Source organism: Cannabis sativa, chromosome 6, assembly GCF_029168945.1.
Source record: "Cannabis sativa cultivar Pink pepper isolate KNU-18-1 chromosome 6, ASM2916894v1, whole genome shotgun sequence".
NCBI lineage: Eukaryota > Viridiplantae > Streptophyta > Magnoliopsida > Rosales > Cannabaceae > Cannabis > Cannabis sativa.
Genome location: NC_083606.1, coordinates 72,505,725 through 72,523,018, shown reverse-complemented (window position 1 = coordinate 72,523,018; position 17,294 = coordinate 72,505,725). Strand labels below are relative to the sequence as shown.

The following is a 17,294-nucleotide window of genomic DNA, read 5'->3' as shown; positions in this document are numbered from 1 at the left end:
CCATTAAAACAAAAAAGGAGCCAAGCCAAAATATTAATCATGTCAAATCAAGTCTTGGCTTCATCTCAATTAGGTGAAAAAATTCTTGCTCGACCAACAACAAATTTTCACCCTTCTATTTGGGGCGACCGATTCCTTCATTACAATATTTCAGAACAAGACTTGGTAAGATCAAACACATATTGTAATCATCAATATATATATGCTTAATTAATTAATAATAGTTAGTTTTATATTGAACTAATTAATTATTAATTAACTACTTTATGCAAACTATTAACTCAGGTTTGTAAACAACAAAGAGTTGAAGAATTAATACAAGTTGTAAGGAAAGAGATATTATCTTCAAATCATGATCAATTGAAGTTAATTGACAATCTCCAACGTTTGGGATTATCACATCATTTTGAAAGTGAAATTGAGAAATTGTTGGAACAATTAAGTACCACTCATCATCAAAATCATCATGATCTACATGATGCTTCTCTTTGCTTTAGATTATTAAGACAACATGGATTTAATGTTTCATCAAGTAAGCTATTATTTATTTCAAATATATTACAATTTCATAAATTTATATATACATTCAATATGTTGCGATGACAATATTTTATATATTATATTTATAAATATACAGGTATATTTGAAAAATTTAAGGACGATGAAGGTAACTTTAAGAGAAGCTTGATAACCGATGTTTCGGGTTTACTTAGCTTGTATGAGGCTTCACACTTGAGTTATGTTGGAGAAAGCATACTAGATGAAGCACTTGCTTTCACAACCACTCACCTTAAGGCTATTGTGGCAAATAATAAAGATCATCCATTATCACATCAAATATCCATAGCCTTGCATAGGCCTCTAAGAAAGACCATAGAGAGGCTTCATGCTAGGTTTTACATCTCAATCTATGAAAAGGATGCCTCTCATAACAAAGTATTGCTAGAGCTTGCAAAGTTAGATTTCAATCTACTTCAATGTTTCCACAAAATGGAGCTTAGTGAAATTATGAGGTATATATATATTAATTAGTATTAATTAATAGTCTTTTAAACCATCTTTAATGACATGATCAAATTTGTCACATACAAAAAGTTATGTTAAATTCACACAAGATATATATAAAATTTCTAATAGAGTGTTTTTTAATTAATTAAAAGTGCTTTTATATATATGTTGTTAAATTTTTCTATATATGATCTCATTTCCTTTTTTTTACAACAAAAAATTTTAATTTTAGGCACAACAAAATTTATAACTAAAAGTAAAAAAATTGTGGCTAATTATAAATTATTATCCTATGTTATGACTGAAAGATCTGTGGCTAAATGTATTATTAGTCACAAAAATTACAATTTATTGTGACTAAATGTATTTTTAGTCACAATACTTATTGTGACTAAAACTAAATTCGTGACAACTTATATTTAAATACTATAATTTTGTAACGTCCCCGCTTCAAGCCTCTATTGGGCCCTTACACCCATGGAATGATGCCTTTTATACACGAGTACGTCACTTTGGCTGCTTCATGGACTGACGACTGACCCTACAGACCAACACGAGTGTTTTCCTAGGAGGTCACCCATCCTAAAATTACTCCAGGTCAAGCACGCTTAACTGTGGAGTTCTTCGTGATGGGCTACCGAGAAAAAGATGCACCTTGTTGATATAGGTAGTACCAATCAATTCATTTAAGTCCTCTTCAACTGTGTAGTCCCATACCTACACAGTCTCAGAATTATCACACTTGACATTCCCCAAGTGATGTGGGATTGCACAACTTACTTGGTGTTTCTTCTTACGGATTAGGGGACTACTGACTGTCACACTCACCCCCTTACAGGGTCCGACGTCCTCGTCGATCACACTTTTGTTTGGGTCAAGGCTTTGATACCAATTGTAACGTCCCCGCTTCAAGCCTCTATTAGGCCCTTACACCCACGGAATGATGACTCTTATACACGAGTACGTCACTTTGACTGCTTCATGGACTAACGACTGGCCCTACAGACCAACACGAGTGTTTCTAGCGTGCTTTGTCCTGTCTCGCACGCTTCTTGGGAAAACTTTCCAAGAGGTCACCCATTCTGAAATTACCCAGGTCAAGCACACTTAACCATATAGAGTTCTTTCGTGATGAGCTACCGAAAAACAAGATGCACCTTGTTGATATAGGTAGTACCAATAAATCTATTTAAGCCCTCTTCAACTGTGTAGTCCCATACCTACATAGTCTTAAAATCATCACACTTGACCTTCCCTAGGTGATGTGAGATTGCACAACTTATTCGGTATTTCTCCTTACGGATCACGAGACTAGTAATTGTCACAGTTTTAGTCACAAGTAACTTTAATTTTTGTTGTGATTAAAAGTTTTATTTAGTCACAAAAAAATTATGTTGTGACTAAAAAATTATTACTAAAAGTAGTTATTTTTAGTGTTTATTAATTGTATTTTATTTGAGATATATTACTAATTTAGATTGTTCTTAATAATTGCTTATTAGGTGGTGGAAAAAGCATGACTTTGCAAACAAATTCCCTTTTGCAAGAGATAGGATGGTGGAACTATATTTTTGGATATTGGGTATATATTATGAACCCAAATACTCTCGAGCAAGAAAGCTAACAACCAAAATCTCTGCTTTGATTTCAATCACAGATGATATATATGATGCATATGGTACAATTGATGAGCTTGAGCTTCTTACCCAAGCCATGCAAAGGTCCATATATATATATCTATGATATAATTAATGTCTTTCAATATTAATTACTATTAGTACTTAACACTATCATAGCATTAATTAGCATATAAGTTTAAGCTTAAAATGAGCTCAAGCCAACTTTGATTTTTTTTTTAGTATATATTTCTCAATTTAGTCATTTAGAGTATCTTGGATGGAGTGCTAAAAAAGTAGTATATTGATGTATTTTAGTACACTTAAAAAAAATAGTACTTCAATAGTGTTTTCAAAAGTGTAGTAAATTTGACACATGTTAAAAATTGTGCTAAATTCGACATAAGATATAACGTTGTGCCAAATTTAGCCTACATTAAATTCTATATTTTTTATTTACTATAATAGCACTAATTACTATAATTTATTAATTTTTACATAACTTTATCTTTAATACAATGTTAAAAATAATGATATTTGTATATTTTTAATACAATGTTAAATGATGATCAATATTATTATATTTTTTTATATCTATATTGGAACATAATTGTAAATAGTGAGCTAAATATAACACAAACTCAATTTTTGTGTTAAACTTAACATAGAGTTTACATTTTACATTAGAGATGACCTTATGTGCTATATTTTGACATTTGTACCATTTTATATGTTATTTTTGTGCAAAGATATTTATTATGTGAATTCTAAATATATTTACTTTTTAATATTCATCCCCATATTTAAAATTTCTAGGTTATCAATGGTAATATGATGCATTTAGATGGTGTTGATTATTAGCTAGGCACCATATATGTTATAAGTGATAATATGAATTGCACTTATAATAATACAGTATGTTATGATACTGACACCTTAAGAGTACAATTGTCAGGTGGGACATAGATTTTATAGATAAACTTGAACCAGAATATTTGAAGACATATTATAAAGCAATGTTGACTTCTTATGAAGAATTTGAAAAAGAGTTTACAAAGGAAGAATTATACAAACATCAATATGCAAAAGAAGAGGTATATATATATATATATGTCAATTAATTCTCTATATTAATTCAGCCAATTATTAATTAATGTGACATTATTCTTCATATATAAAATTTAATTTGTAATTAATGCATATATAAATATTAAATTCGATTTATTTTCTTTTGTTTAAAATTATAAAAATAAAAACAGATAAAAAAATTGATTCGAGCTTATTTAGAAGAAGCTCGATGGTTGAACGATGGATACTTGCCAAGCTTCGATGAGCATTTGAAAGTTTCTTATGTTTCTTGTGCTTACACAACATTAATCGCCACAAGTTATGTAGGAATGCATGATATTGTAACACATGAAACTCTAAATTGGCTCTCCAAAGACCCTAAAATTGTTTCAGCTTCCACTCTCCTTGCTAGGTTCATGGATGATATTGGTTCTCGCAAGGTATATATAATATTTATTAATAATTAAATTAAGCAACATAACTGCGCTTTGTGCGGTGATTATTATACTAATTGATATATATTTTTTTTTAGGTTAATTTATGATTTTTTTGTTTTATAATTTATGATCACTACATCAAGTTATGTCGCAATTATTATTTTATTGTCTTATAAAAAAAATATTAATTGTTGTGTTAATTTTTAAAGTAGTGACGGACAATGATTAATTTGGCCGGATTTAACAATTTTATTAATAATTTTAATTTTTACATTTTTGTCATAAATAGACAAATTAATTTATAAAACTAATGATATTATAATTTTTTGAAATTTAAATAATGAAAAAAAAAATAACAAAAAAAATTATAACTATTCGAAAATAGAAAAGAAGGTATCAATATACTTAGGGGTGCACTATATGACATCTCTGTGGCCTATTATGTTGAGAAGAGATAAAGTATCCAAGATAAATTATACATTTTATTTAGTTAGAGTAATTATTATTTATATATATTAATGATATAACTCATATGTATATATATTTATTTAACAATCATGAAATGATATTTTTGTTGCATTTATGTATAGTTTGAGCAAGAGAGAAATCACATACCATCTACAGTGGAATGTTACATGAAACAATATGGGGTATCAGAAAAAGAGGCAATTGAAGAACTGAATAAAAGAGTGGTCAATTATTGGAAAGAAATTAATGAAGACTTCATTAGGCCAACTGTTATGCCTTTCCCTATCTTAGTTCGTGTTCTTAATGTTACAAAAGTATTGGATCTTCTTTACAAAAATGGTGATGATCAATATACACATGTTGGAAAAGTGTTTAAAGAAAGCATTGCTGCTTTACTTGTAGATCCAATCCCTGTACTATAAAAACCTCATGATGATCAAACTCAACAACCAACTAATCGATGATCGATGGTGGTGATCGTGTCGTGGTGAAGTATTATTGATTTGGTTAGGGATTGCAATGTTTGAGTTTCTATTTAGTGTTTTTTTTTCTTCATGATGTATTATTTTTTTGTTGTTTATTTGTGTTTGTTTGTTTTTTTTTTGTAATAATAATAATGATTAGGACCTTGTCCTATGAGAACCATATTGGTGTGCTTTGTTTTGTGTATCATTTGGGTGGTGTAATTTAAATATTTGATGATTTGTTATGCAATTGTACAATTTTTTTTTACCTTCAATAATCCAAGACCCTATGTTACAACAACGATAAATTGGTAACTCATTTTAATCCGTTTTAGGACTTAAACTCAAAATCGAAAATTTCCCTATCGATAAAACAAGGCAATAACCCAAATATCGAAAAAATACAAAAGCTAAGTGCCCAAAATTAACCTCATCTGAGTAGCCGGATCCCCATCCAATTAACCGGTTTACACTATAGAACAAGAATTCGAGTTTTTGAAACTCATAACTCAACCCACATGCTCCAAACCCAAAACACCATTCCAATTCAACTCAAATAACCAAACTTAACTTATCCAACAACTCAGAACGCACAATTAAGCAATAATCACAAAATCACTGTTAAAGACGATGAAGGTAACTTTAAGAGAAGCTTGATAACCGATGTTTCGGGTTTACTTAGCTTGTATGAGGCTTCACACTTGAGTTATGTTGGAGAAGGCATACTAGATGAAGCACTTGCTTTCACAACCACTCACCTTAAGGCTATTGTGGCAAATAATAAAGATCATCCATTATCACATCAAATATCCATAGCGTTGCATAGGCCTCTAAGAAAGACCATAGAGAGGCTTCATGCTAGGTTTTACATCTCAATCTATGAAAAGGATGCCTCTCATAACAAAGTATTGCTAGAGCTTGCAAAGTTAGACTTCAATCTACTTCAATGTTTCCACAAAAAGGAACTTAGTGAAATTATGAGGTATTTATATATATATATATTTGTTTAATTTTTGTTATATTAGTATATTTTAATTCAATTGATTAAAAAAAAAAGACTAATTAGAATTTAAAAATTTAAAAATTAATCTAATAAATTTTTAACAATATAAAAAAAATCTTATTAGAATTTTAATATCATAACATATATACTAATCATTAAGTCATTATATTAAATTGTCTCTAAAAAATAATGTAATATACTCATATATTATATATATGTGTCCTTATATGAAAGAAAAAAATAGAGATCATATTATAAAAATTTGTAACTTTGTAATATATATACGGTTTGAACCACAATTATTAAATTTAAAACTGCAAACCGCACCGTACCATGCGGTTTGACAAAAATACAAATTACAACTGCATCGCAAAGGATTTCAAATCGCATTTTTTATACGGTACAGGCGGTTTGATGAAACACTCCAAAGATGGATCTCTTTTATTTGTATATCGGTTGTTATTAACTTAAATTGTTCTTAATTAATATATTAGGTGGTGGAAAGAACATGACTTTGCAAACAAATTCCCTTTTGCAAGGGATAGAATGGTGGAATTGTATTTTTGGATATTGGGTGTATATTTTGAGCTGAAATACTCTCGAGCAAGAAAACTTTTAGCCAAAGTCATTGCCTTCGCCTCAATCATTGATGATATTTATGATGCATATGGTACAATTGATGAGCTTGAGCTTCTTACCAAAGCAATTGAAAGGTCTGATCATCTCATCCATCTTTTTCTAATATAATTTTTATTGTCTTTTAAATATTACTTATAATTGATAATAAATATTCCTATTAGCCATTAATACATATAGTACCCAGTAGAAGCTTACAGAGGCTTTATGCATCTAGGGGTGTTCATAAATCGACCCAATCAAATTACAGCTAATAGTCAAACATTAGATATTGATCGGATTAATGGATCGGATGTTAGATGAGCTGTTCAAAAATTCAATAAAATCCAACATTCAATTGAACTAATTAGTATTTTCATTTAATTTGAATAAGTAATTAGATTTTATGTTATTAATTTTACTTAAAATATGTATGTATATATGACAATCACCATTAAAATTTTACTTATATTATGGTCAATTAACACCTATCAAAAATCAAATAAAACAAGAACTGAAGAACTAGAATCCCAATAATGACATTAACTAGAAATAATTACAAAATAAACTAAATGAAATAGAAACAAGATATAACGAGGTTCATTACCCTTTTTATGGTGACTAATCCCTGGGAAGAGATGCCCTTTGGCTGAGCTTTATTCGATCTTCAATAATAGAGGAATACAGAGGAGAATACAAAGTTAATCTCATCAATAATGGTGTCTTGCACCTTACAAATCAACCCACTTGAGAGAGAGATGTGATCAAACACACACATCCACTTTTACAATCCCTTCACTCATTACAAGCATAATTATCATCCAAATTCCTCTCTATATCATCGCCTAAAGAAGTAGTACACAAAACCTTATATAGGTAACTCAATATGAGGGGTACTTTAATTAAAAAAACTAACTTAGGAGCTGACTAGACAAACCTATTCCATCTAACAGGTCACTAGATGACAGTACACCTAGTTACTAAATTCTCCCACAAATTCCACCTATTTTAGTCACGTGGTAAAATATATCATTATATTCATTTAAAACTTTGACTGTTCCACCTGTTGTGCCTCTAAAAAATAGAGGACTTTTAGTGCTCTTCAATATTCAGAAAGTTTAGGCAAATGCTTAAACTTTCTCTTGTTACACTCTTGGTGAACATATTAGTCAGTTTCTCATTGGTGTGAAGCTTATAGACTGAAATATCTTTACTACTAATGATATCTCTTATAAAATGTAGCTTGATGTCTATGTTCTTTAACCGTTCATGAAACATGAGATTCTTCATAAGGTGAATAGTACTTTGATTGTCACAATGAACAATCAGCTCATCTATCTTAATATCAAGTACATTTGTGAATCCTTTAAGCCAAATGACTTCCTTTATGGCCTTTGTTGCTGCCATATTCAATTTCAGTTGATGATAGAGCAACAAATTTTTGAAGGTTAGATTTTTAGCTCACACAATCTCTAAACACTATAAACAGATATCCTGTTAAGGATCTTCTAGTGTCTAGATTAGCAACATAACATTGTCCATCTTTCTTCAATTTGTCTCAGTCTTGGGGGATTGCTCTTCAAACAATTTAAAGGGCTGAGCTAGAGGAGTTTCAACTAGTTTAACATCAGTCATGACAAATGTATCCATTACCTTATTGAGGTTGCTGCCTTGGCTTAACATGATTGTACGGGGTATGTCCCACTTTATCTCAATCCCCAACATATTCTTAGCCTCACCTAGATCATTCATCTCAAACTCACTCTTAAGTTGAGACTTAAACTTATCAATGTTTGTTCTATCTTTACCAACAATTAGTATGTCATCAACATACAATAAGAGGAAAATATGATTATTGAAATACACACAAGTGTCATAATTACTTTAGCCAACTTTCATCATGAATTCATCCAACCTCAGGTTCTATTTTCTTGGAGTCTGCTTCAAACCATACAGAGACTTATTTAAAAGGTAAACATTATATGGATCATCATACTCATAGCCTTCTAGAGTCTCCATGTAGATCTTTTCTTCCGAATTCCCATGAATGAATTTCTTACATCCATTTGATCCACCTCAAGATCAAATTCTGTAGCTAAGGAAAGAATTACTCTTATCGATGTTTGCTTAACCACTAGTGAAAAAATATCGTTGTAGCCAATGCCCTCCTTTTGTATAAATCCTTTTGCAACTAACCTTGCCTTGTACCTTGTTCCTTCCACTCCTGCAATTCCATATTTTTACTTGAAAATCCATTTACATCTTATAAGTCTCTTGTTTGATGGTCTCTTGACTATAATCTAGGTTTTGTGTAAATCTTCTTGAATAACTTGCAGTCATTTTGCACCATCTTTTCTTGTTATGGCTTCTAGGTTATTTTTTAGGTTCTGCACTCTCAAGATTTTCAACTACTGATAGTGAAAATGATGTGAAATCAGCATATCCATACTTATCTAGTGCTTTGGTGATCCATTCTTTTTTTGTCACTAGCCAATTGATAGCCTCTCAGGGCTGTTTGAGCATCTTCTATGGTTGTAGATTCATCTAAATCGTCTTCGGTTTCATCAATTACAGATTTGGACATTAAGTCCACCTCAATCTGAGGTTTGCTACTCCCTACTTCTTGAGCTGAAGTAATATATGTCTTCTTTACCATGATCATTTGTTCTTCATTGATGACGACATCTCTGCTAATAATGCACTTCTTGTAACCAGGTTCTAAACACCACAATTTATACCCCTTCCCACCATCAAGATAGCCTAAAAACAAGCACTTGAGTGCTCTTGTCCTGCCTAATTTGTGCATAGGCAATGCATCCAAACACTCTCATGTGTTCAAGCTTAGGTACTTGACCTGTCCACAATGTGGAGTCCTGAAATTCAATGGGACAGATGGACATATATTCACCGAATAACAAGTTGTTTTTACAGCTTCTCCCTAAAATGATCGTTCAAGACATGTTCCTTTGAGCATGCACCTCACTCTCTATGAGAGTTCTATTCTTCCTCTCAACAAGTCTATTTTCCTGACGTGTGTTTCACACAGTTAAATGCCTAGCTATTCCATGCTCTTTGCAAGATTCATCAAACTGGTTTGAGTAATATTCCCGACTGTTGTCTGTTCTCAACTTCTTAATTAATCTTGCATTTGGTCTGATATTCAATCAGTTTCTTCCATGTGACAAATGTGTTAAAACGCTCATCTTTTCTTATCAACAGAAACACCCACACTTTTCCTGATTAATCATCTATATTACTGATGAAATAGCTAGCACCACCCAAAGTTTTGACTCTGGAAGGACCCCCAAAGATCTGAGTGTATATAGGCCAACCTCTCCTTAGTTGTATGCACACAAGTATTGAATTCAACTCTACAACTCTTCCCATAAACACATTCTTCACAAAATTTAAATTTCCCTTTCAGTCCACCTTGAAACAAGCCTTGTTTTTCCATTTTTATAAGCTCTCACTAACATGTCCAAGCCTCAAATGCCTAGTCTTGATGTTTCCAACATCATCCTTACCAACTGCTGGAGCTGCATCTCCAATCACTACATTTCCAACTAGATAGTACAACCCATTTCTTAACTTCCCCTTAACAAAGATCAAAGAACCCTTTGAAATATTGAGTGTATCATCGTCAATTTTGAGTGTAACCATGATTATCAAACATGCCAATTGATAAAAGATTTCTCTTTAAGTCAGGAACATACCTTACTTGTTTGATAGTTTGACTGACACTATTAACTCCAAAAATTAGCACTCGCTAACCCTTGGGATTAGTCAAGATATACTAGGGAGATTAACAAAGCTCACTTTCAGAGTTAGCCACGACAAGGCCACCCGACATGCTCATTAGCAACCCACTTGGCATGAATGCAATAAGAGTCACTCGACGTGCATGCATCAAGAATCACTCAGCATGCATGCAAAAAGAGCCATTTAGCATGCATGCACCAAGGGTCATTTGACATGCATGCAACAACAACCACTCAGCCACAAGGCCTCTTAGCCACGCGGCCACTAGTCACTCGACATGCATGCAACAAGAGTCACTTGACATGCATGCAACAAGATTCAATAGACATGCATGCACCAAGAGTGACTCGGGACGCAAGCACCAAGAGTCACTTAGCATGCATGCAACAAGAAGCGCTCGGCATGCATGCACCGAGGGCCGCTCGACATGCATGCACCGAGAGGCACTTGGCATGCATGCACCAAGACCCACTCAGCATGCATGCAATAAGGGTCACTCGGCATGCATGCGCTAAGAGTCACTCGACCATGCTACTAGGGTCACTTAACGTGTATGCCTTAATGAAATCATAAATCCTAAAAAGGTTGAGTGTTGCCTAAGAAGCAAAAAGCTCCCTAACATCCAATGAGTAACCGAGAAGAAGTCGAGACTACTCTAAGAGTCAATACTCCCTCCATGAAAAGGTTACACTAGAGAGGAGGTTGAGAAAGCCCAAGTGGCAAAACGCTCCCCCACACAAAATGATAGCTCATAAAAGAGGTCGAGAAAGCTCAAGAGGCTAACATTCCCTCCACATGACAAGTATCTACCATGAAAAGGAATAGAGATAGCTTCTAGAGCCAACACTCTCCCATTAAGGGTCATAGAAAAAAGACCTCAAGGCATAAACACCTAAAGGGGCAGCCACGAAACAGAAAGATGGGAGGAAAGCTCATCGAACTTAGTCTACAAGAACACTTAAAAGAATTCTTATAGACTAGGGGCAAGTGTTAACCCCAAAAATTAGCACTTGCTAACCCTCAGGATCAGTCAAGATTGACTAGGAGATTAATGAATCTCACGTCTAGAGTTAGCCATAACAAGGCCACCTGACATGCTCACGAGCGACCCACTCAGCATGCATGCAACAAGAGTCACGAGTCACTCAGCATGCATGCAGTAAGAGCCACTCGACATGCATGCAACAAGGGTCACTCTCCATGCATGAAACAAGAACCACTTAGCATGAATGCACTAAGGGTCACTCAGCATGCATGCAACAATAACCACTCGACCGACCACTCTGCCATAAGGCCTCTCAGCCACTCGGCCACAACGCCACTCGTCACTTATCATGCATGCAACAAGAGTCATTCGGCATGCATGCAACAAGAGTCACTCGACATGCATGCATGCAACAAGATTCACTCGGCATGCATGCACCAAGAGTCACTCGGTACGCATGCACCAAGAGTCACTCAACATGCATGCAACAAGAAGTGCTCGATATGCATGCAACAAGAGCCACTCAGCACGCATACAATAAAAGCCACTCGACATGCATGCATCGAGAGGCACTTGACATGCTTGCATCGAGATTCGCTCGACATGCATGCACTAAGAGCCACTCGGCATGCATGCAACAAGAGTCACTTGGTATGAATGCACCAAGAGTCACTCGACATGCATTCTACGAGGGCCACTTAGTGTGCATGCCTTACGTTTGATCATTGCAACAACTCCCAAAGTCCCTAACTGAAATGAACAACACTTGGCGAGTAGTTAGACGAAGAATCAAAGGGACAAGGAAAGCATGCAGACGAGTACATATTAAGGTACGTTCACGCCACGTGCAACACCTAAGCGTGAGGAGAGGACGAGTAGTGGAGGCATCTTGCCTGCAAGCTTTGGTGTCTTGACAAGAGATACACTGTAACCATTACTCCTACCCCAAGGACCAGTTGGCACTAGAATATAGTACAAGCCGAGAGACCACATCCTACAGCTGCAACCTGCAGCTTGTAACGTCCTTCTCCTGACACTTGGGGACCACCAAGAAATCAACTTGTATTTTGGAGTCATTAGAGCTCCTTATAAATACCCTTCTCTTCCATTGAAGTGGACGTTGGAAAATCATTTTACACAGAAATACATACAAGCAATATAACATTTATCTTCTTTATAAAATCTCTAAAACTTGTTCATAATTTTTTGAGTTTTAATTTCATTTCTCTTTAAGTCTTTGATTTTCTGGCCATAGTTTTGTTGACGAGTTTTAATCGTCAACAGATGCAATCATGTAGCATCAAATCAATGGAGCCAATTCCTTGAATCTGATATGCCTTGTTGTCTCCAATTAGCCCAGTTGTACCTAGTTTTTCAATGTAGCTGCTGAACAGATTCTTGTTTACTATCATGTGAAATGAGCACCTTGAGTCCAAGATTCATTCTCCATCTAATTCTGAACTAGATGCAATTATAACCCCTACAGATTCATATCCATCTACAATATCGACGTCTCCTTAGTTTTTGTTCTTCCCTTGACTGTTGTCTCGCTTCAATTTAGCCTTCAATGTCAGACATTTATCTTAGAAGTGTCCATCTTTCTTGCAGTAATAACACTTCTTTCTAGGTGGTGCTTTTTATTTTGACATTGGCTTGTACCCATTCTTGAGTTTCTTAAATTCTTTCTTCTTTGTTCTTCCATGAACAAATAGACCATCACCACTAGATGCAAGTTTTTCAACTTTCTTCTGAATTTCCTTTGAATTCAAGGCTACCTTAACTTTAGACATTGTTAGTGTATCTTTCCCATAAAGTATAGTTTTGAAAAAATGTTTATATACCTTACGGAGTGAATTGAGTAGAAGTATGACTTAATCTTCTTCTTTAATTCTGACCCCAATATTGTTCAAGTCCAGAATTAACTTGTTGAAATCTTCTAGATGCCTTTGAAGCTCTTTAGTCTCAATCATCTTCATCGTGTAAAGTCCTTTTTTTTTTCAAATATAATTTATTGGCCAAAGATTTCTTCATGTAAATTGATCCAAGCTTGTTCCATAATTCGAGGGCAGATTCTTCATCAGCTACTTCTCTAAGAACTGCATCTCCTGGACTCAAAAGAATAGCACTATGTGCTCTCATCTCTATCTCTTGAGAAATCTTCTTAACATTTTCTTCTTCCTTAGAACTAGTCACTATGATCCCATTTGCAAGTCCTTGATATGCACAAGGGGTGTTTTCATCTTATTATTCCATAACCCCAAACTCATTAAGACACGTAAACTTATCTACTTCACATATAGTAGTAGCCATTCTAGTTCTTGAATCTTAATGAGTTCTTGAAACTACAAAACTTGATTCTTGAATCCTCAATCTAACCGTGAAGCTCTGATACTATTTGTGGTGAATTAACACCTTTTAAGAATAAAATAAAATAAGAAATGAATAACTAGAATGACAAAATTAAACAATGACATAAAACCAGAATTTATAATTGCAAAATAAAATAAATGAAATAGAATTAAGATATAACGAGATTCATCACCCCTTTTATGGTGACTAATCCTCGGGAGGAATTGCCATTTGGCCAAGCTTTATTCGATTTTCAATAATGGAGAATTATAGAGGAGAATATAGAGTTAATCTCATCAACATTGGTGTCTTGCATCTTACAAATCAACTCACTTGAGAGAGATGTAATCAAACACACACATCCCTTTTTACAACCCTTGTCACTCATTACAAATGTAATTATCATCTAAATTTCTCTCTAGATCGTCACCTAAAGAAGTAGTATACAAGCCTTATATTGGAAACTCAATATGAGAGGCACTCGAGTTAATTAAATGAAAAAACTAACTTACGAGCTGACTAGACAAACTTGCTCCATCTGACAAATCACTAAATGAGACTAGCAGTAGCAATACACCAAGTTACTAAAATCTCCCACATATTAATTATTAATTTTTTCAGGGATTAGATAGATCCAATCCAATCTAATAAATGCTAGATCTGAATTATTAGATGGATCTACTGAGTCTAAACATTAGATAAATCCAAACTAATCTAATAAATTTACATGAAATACATCTAATAGATAGAAGCGTAAATTTACATGAAATACAGCTAATAGATAGAAACGTTCCAATCTAACATCCAGCCAGCTCGGATGACTAAAATTAATTGGATCTAATTTGATTAAACTTAAGAATATTTGATGTGGTCTAATGAACACCCTTAAATTGCACACCTCAAATCAAGTTTTTTTTTTTTAAGTAGTATGTGTTTGTCAATTTAGTCCTTTATGTATATATTTTGACAATTATACCTTTTCACATGTTACAATTTAGTATTTTTCATGTAAATTAATTTTCAAATTAATTTTTGCTCATTCTAATTTTTTGTTTGTATTTATCTTCGGTGATCAAAAGTTTGGATCCACCACTAAGAGCACTCTCACGAGCTTCTCTACTCTATTCTTCAAAATATATCACCAACTCTTATTTTTTCTATTTTACCTCAAGCTTTTATATTACGCTATAGATTAGCTTCTTTAAAATACATCATCAAAACTCTATATTTTTTTTTCTTTTCAATTTTTAATATATTTTATTCATTTTAAATATAAAATATTAATATTTACACATATCCTAATATAAAAATATGTTTTAATGAATACTATTCTATTAATGTAGAGCTAGCATAAATAGTGAATTTTAAAAGAGAGGAAGTTTAGAGCTTCTAATGTTACATGTTTTTATTTTAATTCTTTAATTTTTTTTAGAGAATTATTATAAAGGATCTAATGTGAGTACTCTAATATAATATGACACATTTTGATCAAGTGTTGAAAATTATTAATACATTTTAGTATTACATAATTCATAAAAAAATATCTAACATATTATTTATGTATATTTGTCAGGTGGGATATAAGCTGTATAGATAAACTTGAGCCAGAATATGTGAAAACATATTATAAGGCAATGTTGGAATCTTATGAAGAGTTTGAAAAAGTAGAGCTTAAAAATGAAGAATTATACAAACTTCAATATGCAAAACAAGAGGTATATTTATATGTAGGAAAACTGTATAGAAGCAACATTATTTTTTCTTTTTCAGTAGAACTTCTCTATTTTTAGTATTTATAGAAATTAATTATAACTTAATTTTTTTTTTAATTTAAGCGTTTATATATTACATTATATAACCTGAGACTCGAACTCAAAACCTCCAACACACACGCACTCTTCTATGCCAACTTGAGCATAGCCTCAAGTAGTTATGTAAGATTAGGAAATGGTTGTTGTCTTGAGAAAGGAAGAAGAAAGACTTAAATTTTCTTATATAATTGTGTACTAGTTATAGTAGACATTTCACATATTTAAAAAAAATTTAGAAGAACTTATAGTGTTAAAAATGAATATGTGTGCAACTGAATATTAAAATTTTGTTTTCGACATCATAAATTATTCAAAAATTGATAAGATATATAAAAATTAAGTTATATGGAACAAAATAAGTAGTAGCTATTATGTCTTATATATATTAGTTAATACTCTATATTTCAGCTGATTATATATTGTAATTTGTAATATAAAATTTCCATGCATAATCTATTTTATATATATTTATATATATATGACAGATGAAAAGATTGATTGAATCTCATTTTGAAGAAGCTAAATGGTTGAACCAAAGATATTTCCCAAGCTTTGATGAGCATATGAGAGTATCCTATGTTTCTTGTGGTAACACAATGTTGATATCCACAAGTTTTGTTGGAATGGATAATGATATTGTAACAAATCAAACTCTTCAATGGCTTTCCAATGACCCTAAAATTGTGAAAGCTTCCACTCTCCTTTCCAGATTCATGGATGATATAGGTTCTCGAAAGGTACAAATATAATTAATTAAATTATATATTCTTTATAATTATAATTAATTTATGTAAATTTCTTTAAAAAGTAAAATAGTTTGAATATAACCCTGTTTGTTTTGAATTAATTTAGAAGTATTAAAACAAGGGTAGATACGAGAAGTATTAAAAATATAAATAACTAGGTCACTAATAAAAAAATTGCATCTCGGGCGAGCTTAATTGATCCAAAATTGACCTATCTTGCATTTAACATCATTGGAATACCATTCCGGTCGTATGACCTTTCCATCATTTTAGTGGAATGACTATTCCATTTTGAAATGAAAAGAAAAACCATTCCAATACAAGATTTGAAAATATTTATTAATTTTTTTATGCATTTTAATTTTTATTTCATTCCAATTTTCATTCTCATTCCTATATTTCTATATTTTTATTCCTCCCAACCAAATACTATATCTTGGTGGGACGTCAGTGGTCAACCTATCTGTCGGTCTTTTCAAAGCTCATCAAGATAGGTAGAATTTTAATATATATTTGTGCTCTATATCTCGACATCTTTTGACATCGCATTGAGATTGGTATACCAGATTAGCCATTTTTTGTATTGAGTCGTCCAAAATGTTAATTATTTTATTTCATTAGACTAATTAACTTTTAATATTGTATATATGTAGTTTGAACAAGAAAGAAATCACATACCATCATCAGTGGAATGTTACATTAAGCAATACGAGGTATCAGAAGAAGATGCACTTGAAGAACTCAATAAAAGAGTTGAAAATCATTGGAAAGAAATCAATGAAGATTTTATTAGGCCAACTATTGTGCCTTTTCCTATCTTAGTTCGCGTTCTTAATTTTACAAGGGTAATGGATCTTATCTACAAAGAGGGTGATGATCAATATACAAATGTTGGAAAAGTGATGAAAGAAAGCATTTCTGCTTTGCTTATAGATCCAATCCCATTATAAATTAATTAATATATA

General features: G+C 32.5%; 2 protein-coding genes across 2 annotated transcripts; both read left to right on the top strand.

Moving 5' to 3' along the window:
- LOC133038935 (alpha-humulene synthase-like) lies at nt 1–5,072 on the top strand. The gene is made up of 7 exons (XM_061117608.1): nt 1–165; nt 286–532; nt 638–1,013; nt 2,511–2,729; nt 3,580–3,718; nt 3,884–4,132; nt 4,720–5,072. The coding sequence occupies exons 1-7, from the start codon at nt 40–42 to the stop codon at nt 5,017–5,019; spliced, it is 1,656 nt and encodes a 551-aa protein (XP_060973591.1). The 5' UTR covers nt 1–39; the 3' UTR covers nt 5,020–5,072.
- A 160-nt stretch (nt 5,073–5,232) lies between these two features.
- LOC133039417 (alpha-humulene synthase-like) lies at nt 5,233–17,294 on the top strand. The gene is made up of 6 exons (XM_061118315.1): nt 5,233–5,247; nt 5,649–6,043; nt 6,559–6,777; nt 15,346–15,487; nt 16,069–16,320; nt 16,983–17,294. Exons 1-6 carry the CDS (start codon nt 5,233–5,235, stop codon nt 17,277–17,279), a joined length of 1,320 nt encoding a protein of 439 aa, XP_060974298.1. The 3' UTR covers nt 17,280–17,294.